At 42.4% G+C, this 18,537-nt stretch overlaps 1 protein-coding gene across 3 annotated transcripts in view; it reads right to left on the bottom strand.

The window, feature by feature from the left end:
- Positions 1 to 18,537, bottom strand: part of HPRT1 (hypoxanthine phosphoribosyltransferase 1) — a 56,521-nt gene that overhangs the window by 13,282 nt on the left and 24,702 nt on the right. For 2 of the 3 annotated variants that reach the window (XM_064574588.1, XM_045882778.3), the window contains exons 4-8: positions 13,145 to 13,210; positions 9,867 to 9,884; positions 7,588 to 7,670; positions 3,392 to 3,438; positions 3,109 to 3,185 (exon numbers count right to left, since the gene is read on the bottom strand). In XM_064574588.1, coding sequence (XP_064430658.1) covers positions 3,109 to 3,185; positions 3,392 to 3,438; positions 7,588 to 7,670; positions 9,867 to 9,884; positions 13,145 to 13,210 — 291 coding nt within the window. Of the gene's footprint in view, positions 1 to 1,885; positions 2,597 to 3,108; positions 3,186 to 3,391; positions 3,439 to 7,587; positions 7,671 to 9,866; positions 9,885 to 13,144; positions 13,211 to 18,537 lie in introns of those variants that run through there. The other variant, XM_045882779.3, reaches the window with a different exon arrangement.

The raw sequence follows: 18,537 nt of genomic DNA, 5'->3' as shown, positions 1-18,537 counted from the left end.
TTCTTATGAGGTAAGAGGATGCGCTCCCCAGGCCTTTCGTTCCCAGTGGTTAGCTGGGATTCTTTTTTTTTTTTTTTAAAGATTTTATTTATTTATTTGAGAGAGAGAGAGTGAGAGACAGAGAGCATGAGAGGGAGGAGGGTCAGAGGGAGAAGCAGACTCCCCGCCGAGCAGGGAGCCCGATGCGGGACTCGATCCAGGGACTCCAGGATCATGATCTGAGCCGAAGGCAGTCGCTTAAACAACTGAGCCACCCAGGCGCCCCTAGCTGGGATTCTTGACGGGTGAGCCAAGCAGCGAAGACATGACCTAACCGCAAGCTAACGAGCTCGGCCGACTCGGGAGAAACAGCTGAGGCTCCTCATGCTACAGTAGCAAGAATCTGACAGATCTCAGCTTAAATCTCGGCCGCTGACTAGCCGTGCACCTCACGTCCCAGAACATTCATTTCTTTCAGCATCAACCACAGTTTACGGCGTGCCGGCTCGCTCCCGGGCCACCGTCCCACTCCACCTGCATTGTGGCAGCTCCTTACTCCTCACCACGTGCCTGTGAAGAGACACCACTGTCCCCACTTACAGCTGAGAAAACAGGCCCCAAAGTTCAGTAGCTCGATGTCACAGTGCTAATAAGCAAAGGTTAGGACAGCCTAACCCAGAGCTCTTAGCTACTCATTTGACAACTGTCATGTGAGCTCCTAGTAAATCTTCGAGACATTGAGTATACATCAGTGAACAAAACAGATACAAATTCTTGTCTTGGGGCGCCTGGGTGGCTCAGTCCTTAGGCGTCTGCCTTCGGCTCAGGTCGTGATCCCAGGGTCCTGGGATCGAGCCCCACATCGGGCTCCCTGCTCAGCGGGGGGCCTGCTTCTCCCTCTCCCACATCCCCTGCTTGTGTGCCCTCTCTCGCGGTCTCTGTCAAATAAATAAAATCTTTAAAGAAAAAATTCTTGTCTTCCTTATGGAACTGACATTCTAGAAGATGTGGAGAGGGGAGACGAACAGGAAGCCGTACATACAAATGTAAACCACACAGCATGTTTTTCTTTTTTACCTATGAGAAGGGTCATTTCACATGGTTCAACCTAACAGAACGTGGGAAGTGCACCGGGAAAGGGGAGGGGAAGAGGGATGGGCAGCAGGAGGCCGCTTGCCTAGCAAACCCAACCCACCGTGAGGCCAGGACATGCTGAGGGGAGGGGAGGGGAGGGGAGGAATCGGGAGTTATGGTGGATGCTACACCCATGTCGACACCAACCTCAACATCACAGGGTTATGAAGATCAAATGAAATAACCAAAGTGAAAAGGTTTGATAAACTAGGAAGCTCCGCGACCCTAACAAATTATTACTCGGTACTACTTCAAGTTCCCTACTTTGCTCTTGGGAAGGACAGCAAACTTCTTAAGGCAGCGATGTGGCTAGATGGCTCCCGGGGTTGCTGGTTCATACCTCACCTGAAGCTGAGAGGCCCCTGAGGGTCTGGGTTTAAAACCGGTCTCCCTGGTCCCAGAAAACAAGAGGCTGTGTCGGTGCTGTGTTCTCAGTGAGGTATTATCTACACAAAGGCGGCAGCGGGATGCGGCTCAGACAGACTGCTGAGATGCCCGCCAGACCGCGGTCTGAACAATCTACCAGGATCGCAAGAGAAAGCCCTGTTACTCGAACACGGTGACACGTCATAAAGCATACCGTGTGTCTGAAACTTAAATGTCGGTAAGAATTTCACCAGCCTCACCCACACATTCTACCAGATAATCGCTATTCGCTGGGCTCGGTAAAGATTACAATTAAAATAGCTGCTAAAACATAACAGACAAGGAAAAGGTAACCGACAGAAAATGACACTAGGTTAATTTGTAGGGAAATGAGAGGTAGGCATAGTTTCTTTTAAGAGACAGCCTTTATTGTAAGGAGTTTTACACCCAAGAATTCAAAATGTGGTAACGTTTTTTGGAATTTATTGATTTGTATTTAAAAGGAACCGCTGACACAGATTCACCGGAAATCACTGGAACAAGCGCGAGAAAACAGTTAATACTACCGAAACAGCAAAGTAATTCCAAGACATGTGGTTTCTCCAACAGAACAATACTGTCGATGCTGTCACTGATATGAAAACTGACGGCTCCTTACTCTTCTGAACACACAGTGGTATATAATTAACAGTATTCAATCACTTCTGTTCTTTCCGTAATATATAAAAATTAAAATACCAATTAAAAAACTAATATATCTTCTCTTTAAATGTTTCTTACAGATACAATTTCAATATTTTCATTCGATAGTGGTGTGGTTTAAGAGATTTTTTTCATTCACAAGTCAAACAACACTCCACGCCAAGAGAACAGATAGTCTATAGGCTCATACTGCAAATAAAGACTTCAGGAATGCAGTAACGGGCATTTCTAAAATACAAAATGGATAAAATTCTGAGAGGAAACATGCAATAAAGCTCTACTGAGCCGCTGGCCACAGAACTAGAACATTCTACTGATGATTTCAATGGGACTCCAGACGCTTCCAAACTCAACTTGAACTCTCATCTTAGGCTTTGTATTTTGCTTTTCCAGTTTCACTAATGACACAAACATGCTACAAAATAAAAATCCAGAAACTCACATTAGAAAAGCGTACTGTGCAACGAAAGGCAAGAAGAGCATTTTGCATGGCTCGGGTGAACGGTGCTGTGCTGTAGGGGACAGAGGGGGGTGGGGTCTTCTGCATCTTCCTCACCCGTGTGAGGAAACGCACGCCCGGGCCTCTTGCCCACGGAGCAGAAGCGGGTGCTTGAAGGAGAGTGAGTGAAAAGACTTAAACCTTCATTTATTTCTTACTTATGACTACATCTATCATCTGAAGTAATAATGGGACAGTTATTGTACATTAAAGCTGTTCAACTGTTGCAGCCAGCAAGAAGTGTCGCCCCAGCCTGGCCCAGTTCCAGCTCTAAGGACGTCTGTACTTGACTACAGCTTTATGTGACTAATGGGAACCATCCGTCTGTTCAAATTATGAGGTGCTGGAAAGAGAAAACAAGTCTTCTCTTTTGTAAATTTGTGTATGGGTTCTGAAAAATGAGAGTGAGAAAACGAGGCATTACTTACATTCAAATCCCTGAAGTATTCATTATAGTCAAGGGCATATCCTACAACAAACTTGTCTGGAATTTCAAATCCGACAACTAAAAAGAATCATAAGTCATCATTTAGATACAAGAAAACATCACTTTCAAATCGAATGCTTACGAATGTGCCTTCTCTACAAATACTCTCTAAAATCTTAAAAAAACAAAACCCAAATACCCTCTAAAGCAACTCTCAACCAATTCACGTAAAACTTGTTCGGGTCAAAGATGGTTAAATGACTGACATAAAGTAATTCACTTACAGTCTGGTTTATAGCCAACACTTCGAGGAGTCCTCTTCACCAGCAAACTGTTAATTACAAAATGTAACATGTGACATATGGAGACACGACAGGGCATTACAAAAGAGAACATTCATGCTCTGAGACATGGTCTCACCCGCACCTAGAATACTTGCTACGTGGAAGACTATGAAATGGGGAGCTAGCTCACAGGGACTGAGCGGGCCAGCAGTGTGTTCCCACCACAGCCAAGGCCCCTGCCTGCTCCCCACCCGAAACACGACTGACGGTTCTGAGAGCTGCACCTTGACCACTCAGCACCCACCAAAAGGCAGTGAATCAGAAGGGTGAGTGGACGGCGAGTGCCAACGAGCAGTTTCACAATCCCTGGAAATCCAATCCTAGAGCTGCAAAGGGGTGCGGGAGATGTGAGCATCACCTGAGGCTCTTAATACGTGGCTTACAAAGATCATGAGGCTAAAAAATAAGTAGCATGCTCGAGGAGCTAGTATTCATTTTTGAGAGCAAAAATTGCAGTTGGGATAAGCCACCTCTAACATAAGCCAATTTCGTAACTCAAGTGTGTACCACCTGCTGAAATTTTTCAGCCATTAAGAAAAGCTATCGACAGTGTTTTGAGAGCCTTTACATGTTAAGGGCAGTCCCAATAAAACTCACGATTTTTTATCTTCTTAGATAAATATATTTAAAAAGCTGGAAAGGACAGGGGCACCTGGGTGGCTCAGTCGGTTAAGCCTCTGCTTTCAGCTCAGGTCATGATTCTGGGGTTCTGGGATCGAGCCCCCCTCCCCAGACCCCCCGCCCCCGCATCGTCATCAGGCTAACTGCTCAATGGGGAGCCTGCTTCTCCCTCTGCACCCCGCCCCGCCCCCCCCGACTCGTGCTCCCCCTCTCACTCTGGTCTCTCTCTCAAATAATTAAAATCTTTTTTAAAAAAAAAAGCTGGGAAGGACATAAAGTGATATTCAATCTTAGCTACACATCAGACTCACCTGGGAACTTGAACAAAACAAAACCCAGATACCCAGGCCACACCCCCGACTGATTACATTAGAACTGCTGGGGATGGGACACAGACATAGGTTTCTTTTTTTTTTTTTCTTTAATTTGTATAAGTAAATAAACTATACAAGTATACTTCAGAGATCTTGTGGGTATGGTTTCAGACCACCACAATAAAGCAAATATCACAGTAAAGGGAGTCAAATGAATGTTTTGCTCTCCTAGTGCACAAAAACTGTTTACATTATATTGAGGTGTATTAAGTGTGTAATAGCATCACATCTAAAAAATGTACATATCTTAATTTAAAGACATTTTATTGCTAAAAAATGCTAACTATCATCTGAGTTTTCCGAAGTCATAATCAGTGATCAGAGATCACCACAGCAAATATAATAATAATGAAAAAGTTTGAAATATTCCAAGAATTAATCAAAATGTGACAGAGAGGGGCGCCTGGGTGGCTCAGTCATTGGGCGTCTGCTTTCGGCTCGGGTCATGATCTCGGGGTCCTGGGATCGAGCCCCGCGTTGGACTCCCTGCTCAGCGGGGAGTCTGCTCCTCCCCACCGCTCATGCTTGCACACTCTCTCTCAAATAAATAAATAAATAATCTTTTAAAAAAAGTGACAGGGACATGAAGTGAGCAAATGCTGTTGAAAAACTGGCGCCTACAGACTTGCTCGATGCTGGGTTGCCACAAGCCTTCGATCGGTAAACAAAAAAACAAACCCATGGTATCTGCAAAGTGCAACAAAGCAAAAGCACAATAGACTGAGCTATGCCTATATCAAAAGTTACTAAGCAGATATAGTTATAAAGTCCAATGTTTTTTTTTTATATAAAGTCCAATGTTAACAGCTTATTCAAATTCTTCATTTTGAAATAATTAGATTACCAGGAAGTCACAAAAATGCACAGGGAGGTCCCGTGTGCCCCCTGCCCAGCTTCCTCCAATACTAACAGCTCACATAACGAGTAGGTGACCACAACCAAGTGGACTTGGGGGAACTGACCTTATCCAGATTGCACCAGTCTTACACACATACATGCGTGTGCGCGTGTGTACTTCTATGCAATCCTATCACACGTGCGGATTCACGTAACCACCACCACACTCGAGATACAGACCTTTCCATCACACAAGGCTCTCTCCTGCTACCTCTTTATTTATAGTCACACACCGCCATCACCTCCCTCACCCCTGGCAACCACTAATCTGCTCTCCATTTCTATCATTTTGTCACTTTAAGAAGGCTGCATAAATGGAATCATGTAGTAGGTAACCTTTCGAGATTGGCTTTTTTTTTTTTTTTTTAAAGTAGGCTCCACACCCAGCATGGAGCCCAACATGGGGCTTGAACTCATGACCCCGAGATCAAGACCTGAGCTGAGATCAAGAGTCGGACACTTAACCGACTAAGCGCCCCCAGGTGCCCCTCGACATTTGAGGCTCATCTAGGTTGTCGTGCGGATCCACAGCGCAGGGTTCCATGGACGGGACCCTGCCGTTTGTCTAGCCGTTCACCCGCTGGGGGGGCATTCTGGGTGTTTCCCGTTTGGGGCTATGACAAATGAAGTTGCCATGAGCTTTCGTGTATGAATATCTACGAGGACCCAAGTTTCCATTTCTCCAGGATAAAGGCAAGTGCTTGAGTCGTACGGCTGCCACATGCTCAGTTTCTCACAAAACCGACAAGCTGTTTGCCCAGGCAGCCATTCCATTTGACATTCCTATCAGTTAAGTGTCTTTACATTTTTAATTGAACTTCTTAAGTTAAAATGCTTATCTCATCCTTCTTAAACCTGCATTGAATAAAAAGAATGAGCTGCCAGGCTTACTCCAAGCACAGGTACATATACCTCATAAAGGGATATATGATATACCTGTGATATTAAAATCTAATAGTGAGGGAGGGATTAAGAAAAAAAGGTTAAGAAACACTGACTTAGGCCAACTCCATCACTAAGAAATGAATGACCTAATAAGTACTCTTTGAGCACTCCACACCCCCAGCAACACAAAATCCCCGTCTGTCGTGAGGCAGTCTACCTCAATTCCACAGCATATTCCAGGAAAGAGGGACAAAAGACTATCCCGAGGCTACAGACTATCCTACACCACAGTAGAGAAATAAGCAAGTGCGTGGACTGGCTTACGGGAAGCTACTTAGTGCCCCAGAATGCATCACAGGTAGAGACCCTCTTGTCATAGCTGTCCCAAACCCACAGAAAGGGACTGACCCACAGGGGCACCAGCTATCAGAGAAGCCCCAAAGGACAAACTGCTGACAGATGATTCACTAGAAGGCTCACTCTGATTCAAAGATGCTCGATATGGGATACTTGGATCCTTTAAAAGAGGTTTATCAAAACCAGTTAATCATTTAGGAAAAAAATTAGATTACTATTTGACCCCTACACCAAAATTATAGAGCAGTCAAAGATTTAAAAATAAAAGAAGAAATTGCAACCCCCCCAAAACAAAAACAAAAACCACCCCAAAAAAACCACCCCGGGTGTTACCCTACCGAAAACTTAAGGTGGTAAATAAAGCATGAACTGTGAGCTGGGTTGCCTGGGTTCAAATCTCACCCCAATAGGGTGCTAGGCACTGTGCCTCTGGACAGTTCCCTATGCCTTGGTATCCCTAACTGTAAAGTGGGAGTAACAGTGCTTCCTAGGAGTTGTTAGGGATTAAGCTCTAATTATAATTAAATATAATTAAACTAGAAACAAAGGTAGAACTAATAAAACAAAATCCAAACAGCACAGGCAGGGCCTGGAGATGAGGATGGCATACGTCGTCACCACATCACTCAATTCCGGGAGCTCCGGACCCTCAGATCCCACCCCCTTCCTACTACCTCCTAAACCCAATGTGGGATCCCTGGTCTCAAGTCTTCAAGAAAGTCCCAAATCTTCTACCATGCTCCCCAGGACAAGTTGGTATCATTATTAGCATGCTAAAAAACCAAGTGTTATTAATATTAAGCAAAAAGAGGACCACAATGAAGGGCTTCCTTAACACATGACAAAATTATTTACAAAGCATATTTACTGAGTCTTATTTGAGGTCACATTACTTTCTGAAGGTAAAACAAGTTGAGAACATTTACCCTTACAAAGAACCAATTAATTACTTACTCCTGTTTCAAATGAAGAAAATAGCCTGTCAAAATGTTATATACATACCTTGCGACCTTGACCATCTTTGGATTATGCTCCTTGACCAAGGAAAGCAAGGTTTGCATTGTTTTGCCAGTGTCAATTATATCCTTTAAAAAAAAAAAAGAAAAGACATTTAAACAGCAAATAAAACCGAGTCATATAAACACGAAATACCAAAACCCCACATGTAAATAGAAGAATGCTATTTTTCTTTTTCAGTGTAGCCAACTCTCCGATGCAGGTGGTTAATAGACTACACCCTGGGGGGTGCCTGGGTGGCTCAGTTGGTTGGGCGACTGCCTTCGGCTCAGGTCATGATCCTGGAGTCCTGGGATCGAGTCCCGCATCGGGCTCCCTGCTCCGCGGGGAGCCTGCTTCTCCCTCTGCCTCTGTCTCTCTCTCTCTCTCTCTGTCTCTCATGAATAAATAAATAAAATCTTTAAAAAAAAAAAGATAGACTACACTCTGAGAAACACTGCTGTACGCCATCTTGGAAGTATCCAAACTAATAAGGTTTTACTATATAAAATGACTTTATATGAAAGTGAATCTTCACTGTTTAGTCAAAAGCAGGACATTATTCAAAACAAACCCATCTCTCATTGGGAAAATGCTTCTTAAACCATAACCCTAATGTTCTTCAGTGAAAATACTCTTATGGACGGTATAAAGCGATGCTTCACAAAGTGGGGTCCGTGAGTCATCAGAAACATCAGGGCTGGAGACTTGTGAAAAATGCAGAGTTCCGGGCTGTGGTGGCTAGAATTCAGATGGCCCCAAGACTCCCGTCCCCCAGTGCACACACCCAGAATAACGCCCCCAGCCCCAGCATAAGCACAACCTGGGAAAATGCTGGGACGGTCTCTCCTGTAACTAGTTATGTTCTATGAGGTGGTTGTAGCACACTGGAGAGAAGATCTCCGGCTGGTTTTGAAGAAGTCAGCTGCCATGTGAAGGCCACGTGTTAAGGACATGAGGTGGGCCTGTAGGAGCTGTGAGCGACCCCCGGCCAGCAGCCAGCAAGAAAACGGGGCCCTCAGTCCTGCAACCACCAAGAACTAAATTCTGCCAACAACCTAAATGAACTTGGGAGAGGACCAGAAGCCCTGGGTGGGATAGGAGCCCCAGCCTTGCTTCAGCCCGATGGGACTCTGAGCAGAGGACCCAGCTAACCTGTACTCAGGCTCCTGACCCATGAAAACTGAGACACTGAACATGTGTTGTTTTCAGCTGCTAAATCTGTGGTCATTTGTTAGGTGCCATTACCCCAGACAAAGTCAATCTGAAGTGGAATTAATGAATGTACATTTAAAAACAAGCAACCAGGGGTGCCTGGGTGGCTCATTTGGTTAAGCGTCCAACTCTCGATCTCAGGGTCAAGAGTTCGAGTCCTGCAATGGGCTCACGCTGGGCGTGAAGCCTAATTAAAAACAAACAAACAAACAAACAAAAAACCCCAAGCAACCAGTTCCCAGGGATATTCATGTACACAAATCCTCTGAAAACAGTGTTGTCTGTTTAGCTTTTGATCCGTAAGCTGGTTTCTATTAATAACAACAAAAATGAATTGGGGGTTACTGGTGCTCTTAAGTCTTAAACATTTCACATAAAAGAATGAAAACTCATTCTACTGGTGAGAGTATAAAGCATACAACCACTCTGTTAAGTCATTTGGCAGTAACAATAAAACTGAAAATGTACCAACCCTACAATCCAGTCACTGCCTGCATCTAGAAGGGACCCACACAAGTGCACGCCGAGTACCGCAAAGGGTTGCTCTTAGCAGCCCTGTTATAGCACAAGAACTACGAGACTTGCCCTATTCATGGGGCAATGAACTGGTGGGTTCGTACACTGCCAATTTTGCATTTTAAGCCAGCTAACTGTAGGTCTCAACACGAATAACCTCAGAACTTATTATGAGTGAAAATAACAAGATGTAAGAGAGAACATGTATAGTTTGGCACTATATACATTTTTAAATCACAAAATACGTTTTCCATGTGGATACATACATGAAAGAGAAGTATAAAAAAAGACGCATGGGAATGATGTATATCAACTTTAAAAGGAGAAACTTTTAAGCCCAAAAGAGAGGGGTAAGAAATATACCAACATTTTCCAATTATCCAATAAAAACAAACTACTAAGTATTTCTTACAAAAAACCAATCTCACTCCCTTATAACACAAGGCCACCGTTAAAATTGATGACGAGGAATTTCTTTCCCTGGATTACCTTTAGGACTGTGCATACTAAGTCAGAAAACCATAAACACTATATTGAAAGTATGTAGAACTTACCTCAACAATCAAGACATTCTAGAAGAAAAAGAAATGAAAATCAGTACAGTAAATCAGATAGTGTTTCCAATTATAACTCAAATCACATCATAACAAACTCATTATCCAAATTCTTGTTTTTAAGATACTTTCCTATCTCAAACCCTGATTTAAACAATGGGCCATCTGCTGGGATTTGGAACTCTTTAATGTGAAATTTTCACTGTAATGGAATTTTTTAAAATACAATTTGACCTATATGTTCATCTAAAAAAAATTCTCATTACTTTAAACAGAGGTCTCATCTTGGGCAAATCATGAAGTTTCTCTGGGCCTCAGTTTACCATGTGTAAAATAAGGGATGTGAACTAGTATGTATCTTCCAAGTCTACATTCAAGAACTATAATTTGTACCAGAACTCCAAAATCATGTCTTTAATTTACCATACAGGATCCAATTCAAAACCCATTTTCTCATTAGGCTGAAACTGATCTGTTTTTTCTGGATGTGTTCACATTCTTGGACTCAACTAAAGAAAGGTACCAACGCTTCCTTCCACCAGAAACCCTCACCCCATTTTCTACCTCTCAGAATTTTATAGCTGGAAGAGAGCCCTTGCAGGAGAAACCATCTAACAATTACATCTGAGGTAGAGAAGAGTCCTACCTGTTCTTATGCTAGTTACAGGAACGAGCTAGCATTTCACATACTGGTTATAATCACTGTCACAGGGAAGATTCATGCTATATTGCGATTTGTAGTTCTCACTTCTTGGTCACAAACCTATTGCATGACCATTTTAAGGTTCTATATATTCCTCTAAGTCAGTGGTTACCAAGGTAGGGCACACAAGATCCACAGGGTTGTGCAAGAAAGAAGTATTAGACCTTTTTTTTAAACCTCACCCTGTTTGAGCTATAAATTTTGCATGTATTTTGTAATATACATAATATCACTACCATAGTCTGTATTATCATTTACCTCTTTCCTCCCATGGCAACTACTTTGTCTCTTTTCAAGATACTGCCATCTCAATCTTTAGTAAAATAGAATCAATGGACCAATAATCGTGTCACCGCCTACTATGTGATTCTTTCTCAACATTTTCTCTACCCTAGCTAGCACATCGGAAGGATAACATTCTCCCATCCTAACTGTGGCTCACTGCTGCAGCAATGTACGCCATGGGATGGAGTTACAGTCTGGAAACAGCACTGAATCATGAGACAGAGAAACTGGATCCTAGTCTTGACTCTAGTACTAAGTAGCTGCACGATCTTGATTATGTCATAATCATAGACTTCTAGTAATATGAGATAGTTTGTACAAATCAACCACAATCCAGAGAGATTAAATATTTATCCAATACAAAATCATAGTATCTAGAGTATGATCTCAGTACAGTTTTAAAAATAAAGAATGAGAATTTCTACCATTATTAAGAGCTACAGCTACAGCTATAGCTACAGCTCTTAATAATGGTAGAAATTCTCATTCTTTATTTTTAAAACTGCATTCTTACTTCAGAAATGGAAACAATGAGGCTTCAGAGGTCAAATGATTTGCCTAAAGTCATAAAACTAGCCAAGTGGTAATGAGGTGTTTTCAGGGTCCAAAGCCCATATTCTCAACCACTAACTGGGGGGGAAAAAAAGGGGGGGGAAAACATTTATATACATATGTATCTACACACGTGTCCCCAAAAAACTGAAATAGAAAGTCTAAATAACCCACAATCTCACCACCAAGAAATAACTTCACCCAACTTAGATGTCTTGATTTTTTTCCACAATTAATGTGCTCTACTGTGACTATCATGAAAAGAAAATTATTTTAGAAAGAGACGTTTAAGATCACAAAGTCATGTAGTGGGACAGAGCCATTAGGTGGGAAAGGCAAGGTCAAATGGAATCCCAGGAGGCTTTAAAGGCGAGGTCCCTTCCAGCACTAAAAACTGACTATAGGAGTAAGGGCAAAACACGCTGAAAGGGAAGACTAGGTCTGGCAGTGGTATATATGATGGGCAGGAAGGGGAAAGAGTCAACAGATTATAGTTTCTCTTTTGAAGTTTTCAAAAGATGTTGAAGAGGACAAGATTAGTTTGGCAGGACCCTGATATGGGATAAGAGGATTTGACACAGTGTTGTATGCTTAAGTCTCCTACTAGACACTCAGTCAAGGAAGCTGTAAACATTTAAAAGCCAGAGGAAGAAGAGAGCTTTGAGGCCAGAAAGACCTGCATTTAAATTCAAGCTCTACCACTTACTGGCAGCGTGACTTTGGACAAGTCCTTCCAATCTACTGAGTCTTAGTTTCCTGATCTGTAAAACAGGGGTAACAGGATCTACCTCACAGGACTGTCGTGAAACTTTTATGAGATTCTGCCTTTATATCTGGCAGTGTTTATAAACAAATAACTAGCAGCTGAAAAAAATACAGCAATCTATCATTTCTCATTGGTTACTCGAAAATCATTTCAATGTATCACAAGAATAATATTCAAATATCTTAATATCTCTATTATTTCTGCCAATTGTCTATACTGGAACAATCTTGATGTATTTAGAAAACTCCTTCTGAGATTTCTTAAGATAGTAGTATGTTTGAACTAACTGAGTATTCCCACTACCAGAAAAACTGTTGTAAGAGGTCTACATGCATTATCTCACTTAATGCTCTGAACTCTGTGAGGGAACTGCCATTATTTAGTCCCTACCTCACACAGAGGAGACTGAGAGGTTACATAATCTGCCCAAGGTCACACAGACAAAGTACTGAGCCAGGCTTTCAAGCAAAGCTGCCCACCTTGGGGCACCTGGCTGGCTCAGTTGGTAGAGCATGCAACTCTTGATCTTGGGGTCGTGAGTTTGAGCCCACGTTGGGTGCAGAGTTTACTTAAGGAAAAAAAAAGCTGCCCATCTCTAGAACCCACACTTTCACATCTACTACATGATACTACACTACATGTTTCGCTGTGTGAGTCTATTTTTAAAAAGAAGACTGTCTTTCCCCCCCAAAATATATATATACTTTTGAAGAATTCCAAATTAGATCACACAGAGGAAGACAAGAGTACTTTGTAATACAGACTTGAAGTTTAACGTTGGATTCTGCTGCCTCTCTGCTATATGACCTAGGAAAAGAAAGCTAACTGAGATTGCTTCCAGGGGTTAAATAGCCCTTGTGTAAGTGCATAAATAACCGTGTAAACTGCCTCGTAGTGATAAAGCACAGTGTTACTGACTGACTCCTGGCATGAAGTCAAGAGAACTCTTTTCTTCCCCTTCAAGACACATACCTTTCCAGTCAAAGTTGAGAGATCATCTCCACCAATTACTTTGATGTCCCCTGTTGACTGGTCATTCTAGTTAAAAAACAAACAAAAAAAAGATGTAAGTATATATGTATATCCTTTTGTGTACACGCCTACATTTCAAATGATCAAATGGGAACTAGAAGATTTAAGAAGTTAGCTATCTAACGTCATCGCATTATGATATTCTAAACGATACAAATTACAAGAATTATGTTTCAAGAAATGAACGACTAGGTAACTTTCAAGTAGAGATTAGTGAAAATTTAAAAGTTCTAACTGGCCATTACTGATTTGATGCTCCTCAGAGTCGTACAAGTAGGGCACACACATCTTCGAGTGGGCAGTATCCTAGAAACCACCCATCTTCAGTCACAGTAATTTCTGAACCATGAAGTTATTAGCACGACATATGTCCAGTTCTGGCCCTGGACCATTGCCATGAATCAAGCAAGCTGTAGGTTCTGGTCTGTATCACACTCAACCCCAAAAATACTGCCCTCAAAAGTCTAGCCCAGGCACATGTCATCTTCAGCACAGTCTGGAAAAGCAGGTCTGATTAGCAGTCTTTTAAGGCCTTCCTCTTAGGAGGCTCCCAGTTTTCTGCTATCACAGAATCCAGTAGAAACCCTTACAGGAGTTTCAAAGGGAAATCCTCCATACCCACCGTAGTTGGTGGTGATAGTGATCATAATTTGACTGAACTGGAGCCAAAGAGCAGGTGAACAAAAGAGCTGAGACTTGCCCTACCAGAGAGCAAACCATACCAATGCTACGACAATTACAACAATGTTGTGTCAGCACAGTAACAGACAAAGAGACCAAGGAACAGAACAGAGCCCAGGAACATGAGGATTTAGTATACGATAAAGATGATATTTCAAGTCAGTAAGGAAAAGGTGAGTTATTCAGTGAAGCAGTTATCCATTTTGGGGAAAAAAAATAAAGTGTGATCCCTACCTCACAGCATACACAAAAATAAATTCCAGATGGATTAAAATCTAAATGTAAAAAATAAAGCCATCAGCAGACTGGAAGAAAATGTAGAAGAAATATTTTCACATTCTTAGAGAGGGTAAAAACCTAGGGATATCATGAACCCAAACGGAAAGAAAAGATCTGTTAACAAATATTCCTATTATATGTTGAGTTCCAAAACTAAGAAGCCAAAAGGAAAATGAAGAATGAACACAAATAGGCAATTCACAGAAGAGAAGGCCAGAACATATAAAATGGTATCAATCTGAGAAACAAACACTAAAACCATGTGATTCTACCATTCCTCCATTCACACTTGCAAAACGTAAGCCTGATGATATATGTTGACAAAAGTGAGGGGAAACCACTCTTGGTGAGAGAATAAACTGGTACAACCTCTTTTGAAAATGGTACAGCAATACCTATTAAAATTTAAGTATGTGTGCCGCTCGACCCGGCAATCCCACTTCCAGGAATCAATGCTATAAAAACACTCACAAATATGCAAAGGTACATACAAGGAGGTTCACTGTATCAACTATTTATAAAAAAAGAAAAATGGGAGACAACCAACGAGTCTATTAACAAGGACCTATTTAAATTAAGTGCATCCGCACAAGGTAATGCCACGCAGCTATTAAAAAGAATCTGAAAATCTATACACACGGACATGACCGATGGGAATTAAAAACACCAACTAGTAGAGCAATGTGTTGCCTACGAAATCACTTCTGTTCAGCAGTTTAAACAAATTTATAACATCAATTACCTCTGAGTGGTGAGAATGGGGAATAACAAAGCTTTTTACTTTTATATACTTCCATTCGCATCAGATGCTTCTATATACATGTCCATTTTTTATGGAGTGTCATTTTTGAAAAACACAACTGGGCCAAAACTATTCAGTGTTGCAAACTAAACAGATCTAAGTAGGACTTCTGATATGAAAAAAATCTAGCATATTACTTCTCATCTTAAGGAAATTACATACACCCTTTATTCTAACTAACTTAAAACCCAGAGTTTCAAACACAGGAAAGTGATCAATAGCCAAAAAAAAAAACCCCGTACAAAACCTGAAGCTTTCCAGGAGAGTCAGTCATAGTAAATTATTTACACTGTGTATCAAAGTACATAGTGACATCATCTGTAGAAGTTTGGTACTACAGTCCAATTCCAAATGACCTTTTTTTTTTAAACATAGGAAAGAACTAAAAAGTATGGAGTCATGGAAAAAACCCCTGTGAACCAAAGACTATGATGATAGGGTAAGAAAAAAGAGAGCTCCAAGCATGCAAGTCACTGTTGCTTCACTAGCATCCAAATCTCCATACTCCTGTTTGCCTCCAAGGTTGTTAGCTTAAATCTCTTCTGAGGCTTTTTTTAAAGATTTTATTTACTTGACAGAGACAGCGAAAGAGGGAACACAAGCAGGGGGAGTGGGAGAGGGAGAAGCAGGCCTCCCGCTGAGCAGGGAGCCCGGATGTGGGACTCGATCCCAGGACCCCGGGATCAGGACCTGAGCCGAAGGCAGACGCTTCACCCACTGAGCCACTCAGGTGTCCCTCTTCCGAGGCTTTTTTTTTTTCTTTTTTCTTTTCCCCATGTGAACAGCCGCCTTTCCTGTGGAGGCTAATAAAGAAGATTCACTGGAGAAAACTGCTACAGTCCACTTTGCTAGAATACAGGTATAAGTGCCCCAGTTGCACAGAAATGGCATCGCTGGATCAGTTACCCCACCAGAGGGATTTCCCTCCCTCCCTCTCGCCCCTCTCCCTCCTCTCCTGGTGGAACAAGCTTCCCACTGTAGTCCTGCTTTGTTACGTTACTGAGTGACCTTGTATGCCTCATCTTGAACGAGATGATGGGGCTGGCCCAGGAGAGGGGAGAGTTCCTGGCCCCCATGTTCTTCCCTCTTCTCTACCATCCCATCTCCTCATTCTTCCCAGCCAGAGAGCCCAATCTGTCCTTAACTCAGAGCGTCATTGTCAATGACATAAAATTCCCAAAGAAGCTCTCTGGGTCTACAACTCTACCCTTAGCATCTGTGTTTCCCTTTTGTCTACCTTTTTTTTTTTTTTTTTAAGTGTTAAGACTGCCAGTGATGATTTCTGGGTTTTTTAATTCAAATATAATTAACACACAATGTTGTATTAGTTTCATATGTATAATTACCTTAATTTTTTGCTTTTTAAAGATTTTATTTATTTATCTGAGAGACAGAGATAGCACAAGCGGGGGGGGGGGCGGGGAGGAGGAAGCAGAGGGAGAGGGAGAAGCAGACTCCCCGCCGAATGGGGAGCCTGACGCAGGGCTCCATCTCAGGACCCTGGGATCATGACCCGAGCCAAAGTCAGAAGCTCAATTGACTAAGCCACCCAGGTGCCCCCAATTACCTTTCTTGAGTCTGGGTGAAAAGATGAGAAGAGAAATAGAGGAACTTCGTTTATTCCTATTTGTATATCCCTAGGGATTCTGTGACCCTCCAGGCAGCAACAAGAACTGCAGCGTGGTATTGGAGAAGAGGAGAGAAAACTATGGGAAAACACACCATGAGAGGGCTACAAAAAACCAGCCTGGGACAAACAGGCCTCCTCCTGTGTGCAGAGGATGCAGAGGCCAATCCCCAAAGCTGAGCCCCCAAGACGGCAAGACTAGGGAGTTGTACTGAGGTAGGAAATCCGGGCTTAGCACCTCGCAGCTTGCTTACTGCAGTGAACCTGGGACCGTTCTTTCAGAGCCCGAGTGGAGTTACTGGGAAACTCATTCCTTCTACCTCCAGCTAGGTCCCGGCCCGCCACACTCAAGCATGCTTTCTCTGCACATCCTACTCGTGACTGTCCCCTGTCCTCTGGCTGTTTTCCGTACCCCGATCAAGTATCAACAGCAGTGAGAATATTTCAATCGTATGCTTTTAGAGGCAGACTGCACCTCAGATGGAAAATGGCAGAGATCCAGTTTTCTAAAAATAGATGCAGAAAAAGAGAAGTCTGGAAGGATATATACCCAGGGAGTCATTTATTTACCTGTATTTTAGGAGTTTTTTTTAAAAGAACGTGTTGCTTAAAAAAAAAAAAAAGCTATTATCACCAGTTAAAAAAAAAAAATGCTGATAGTGAGGGACACGTGGTTGGCTCAATGGGGAGAATGTGTGACTCCTGATCCTGGGGTTGTGAGTTCAAGTCCCACACTGGGCCTAGAGCTTACTTAAAAAATAAAAATAGTGAAAAGAAGGGCCATATGCGAGCGCCTGGGTGGCTCAGTTGGTTAAGCGACTGCCTTCAGCTCGGGTCATGATTCCAGGGTCCTGGGATCGAGTCCCGCATCGGGCTCCCTGCTCTGCGGGGAGCCTGCTTCTCCCTCTCCCACTCCCCCTGCTTGTGTTCCCTCTCTCGCTGTGTCTCTCTCTGTCAAATAAATAAATAAAATCTTTAAAAAAAAAAAAAAAGGGCCATATGCACCCCAATGTTCAGAGCAGCAATGTCCGCAATAGCCAAACTGTGGAAGGAGCTGAGATGCCCTTCAACAGATGAATGGATAAAGAAGATGTGGTCCATATATACAATGGAATATTACTCAGCCATCAGAAAGGATGAATACCCAACTTTTACATCAACATGGATGGGACTGGAGGAGATTATGCTAAGTGAAATAAGTCAAGCAGAGAAAGACAATTATATGGTTTCACTCATATGTGGAATATAAGAAATAGCGCAGAGGACCACAGGGGAAGGGAGGGAAAACTGAAGGGAAAGAAATCAGAGAGGGAGACAAACCTTGAGAAACAAACTGAGGGTTACAGAAGGGAGGGGTGGGGGAATGGGTTAGCCCGGTGATGGGTATTAAGGAAGGCATGCGTGTTATACGCAACTAATGAATGGTTGAACACTACATCAAAAACTAATGATGTACTACTATATGCTGGCTAACTGAACGTAATATTAACAAATAAATAAATAAAAATAAATTTTAAAATGATGGTACTGAAGTGGGGCGTTTAGATCATTTATCCCCTGCACTATCCACTACAGTAGCCGTTAAGCACATGTGCCAATTACAGTTGACCCTTGAACGTCACGGGTTTGAACTGTGCAGGCCCGCTTATACGTGGATTTTTTTTGATAAATACAGAACAGCATGGTCAATGTATTTTCTCTTCCTTGCGGTTTCCTTAATAATTTATTATTTTCCTTTCTCAAGCTTACTTCATTGTAAAAATATGGTATATAGTACATATGATATGCAAAATACGTGTTCACTGTTTATATTATCAGTAAGTCTTCTGGTCAACAGTAGGCTATTAGTAGTTAAGTTTTGGGGGAGTCAAAAGTTATACAGGAATTTTCAACTGTGCAGGGGGTTGGTGCCCCTAACACCCTGTATTGTTCAAGGGTTAACTG

The sequence above is a fragment of the Mirounga angustirostris genome, unplaced genomic scaffold (genome assembly GCF_029215605.1).
Source record: "Mirounga angustirostris isolate CCGP_5_RB_7025 unplaced genomic scaffold, mMirAng1.0.hap1 SCAF_11, whole genome shotgun sequence".
NCBI lineage: Eukaryota > Metazoa > Chordata > Mammalia > Carnivora > Phocidae > Mirounga > Mirounga angustirostris.
This window is presented reverse-complemented; position numbering and strand designations above follow the sequence as displayed.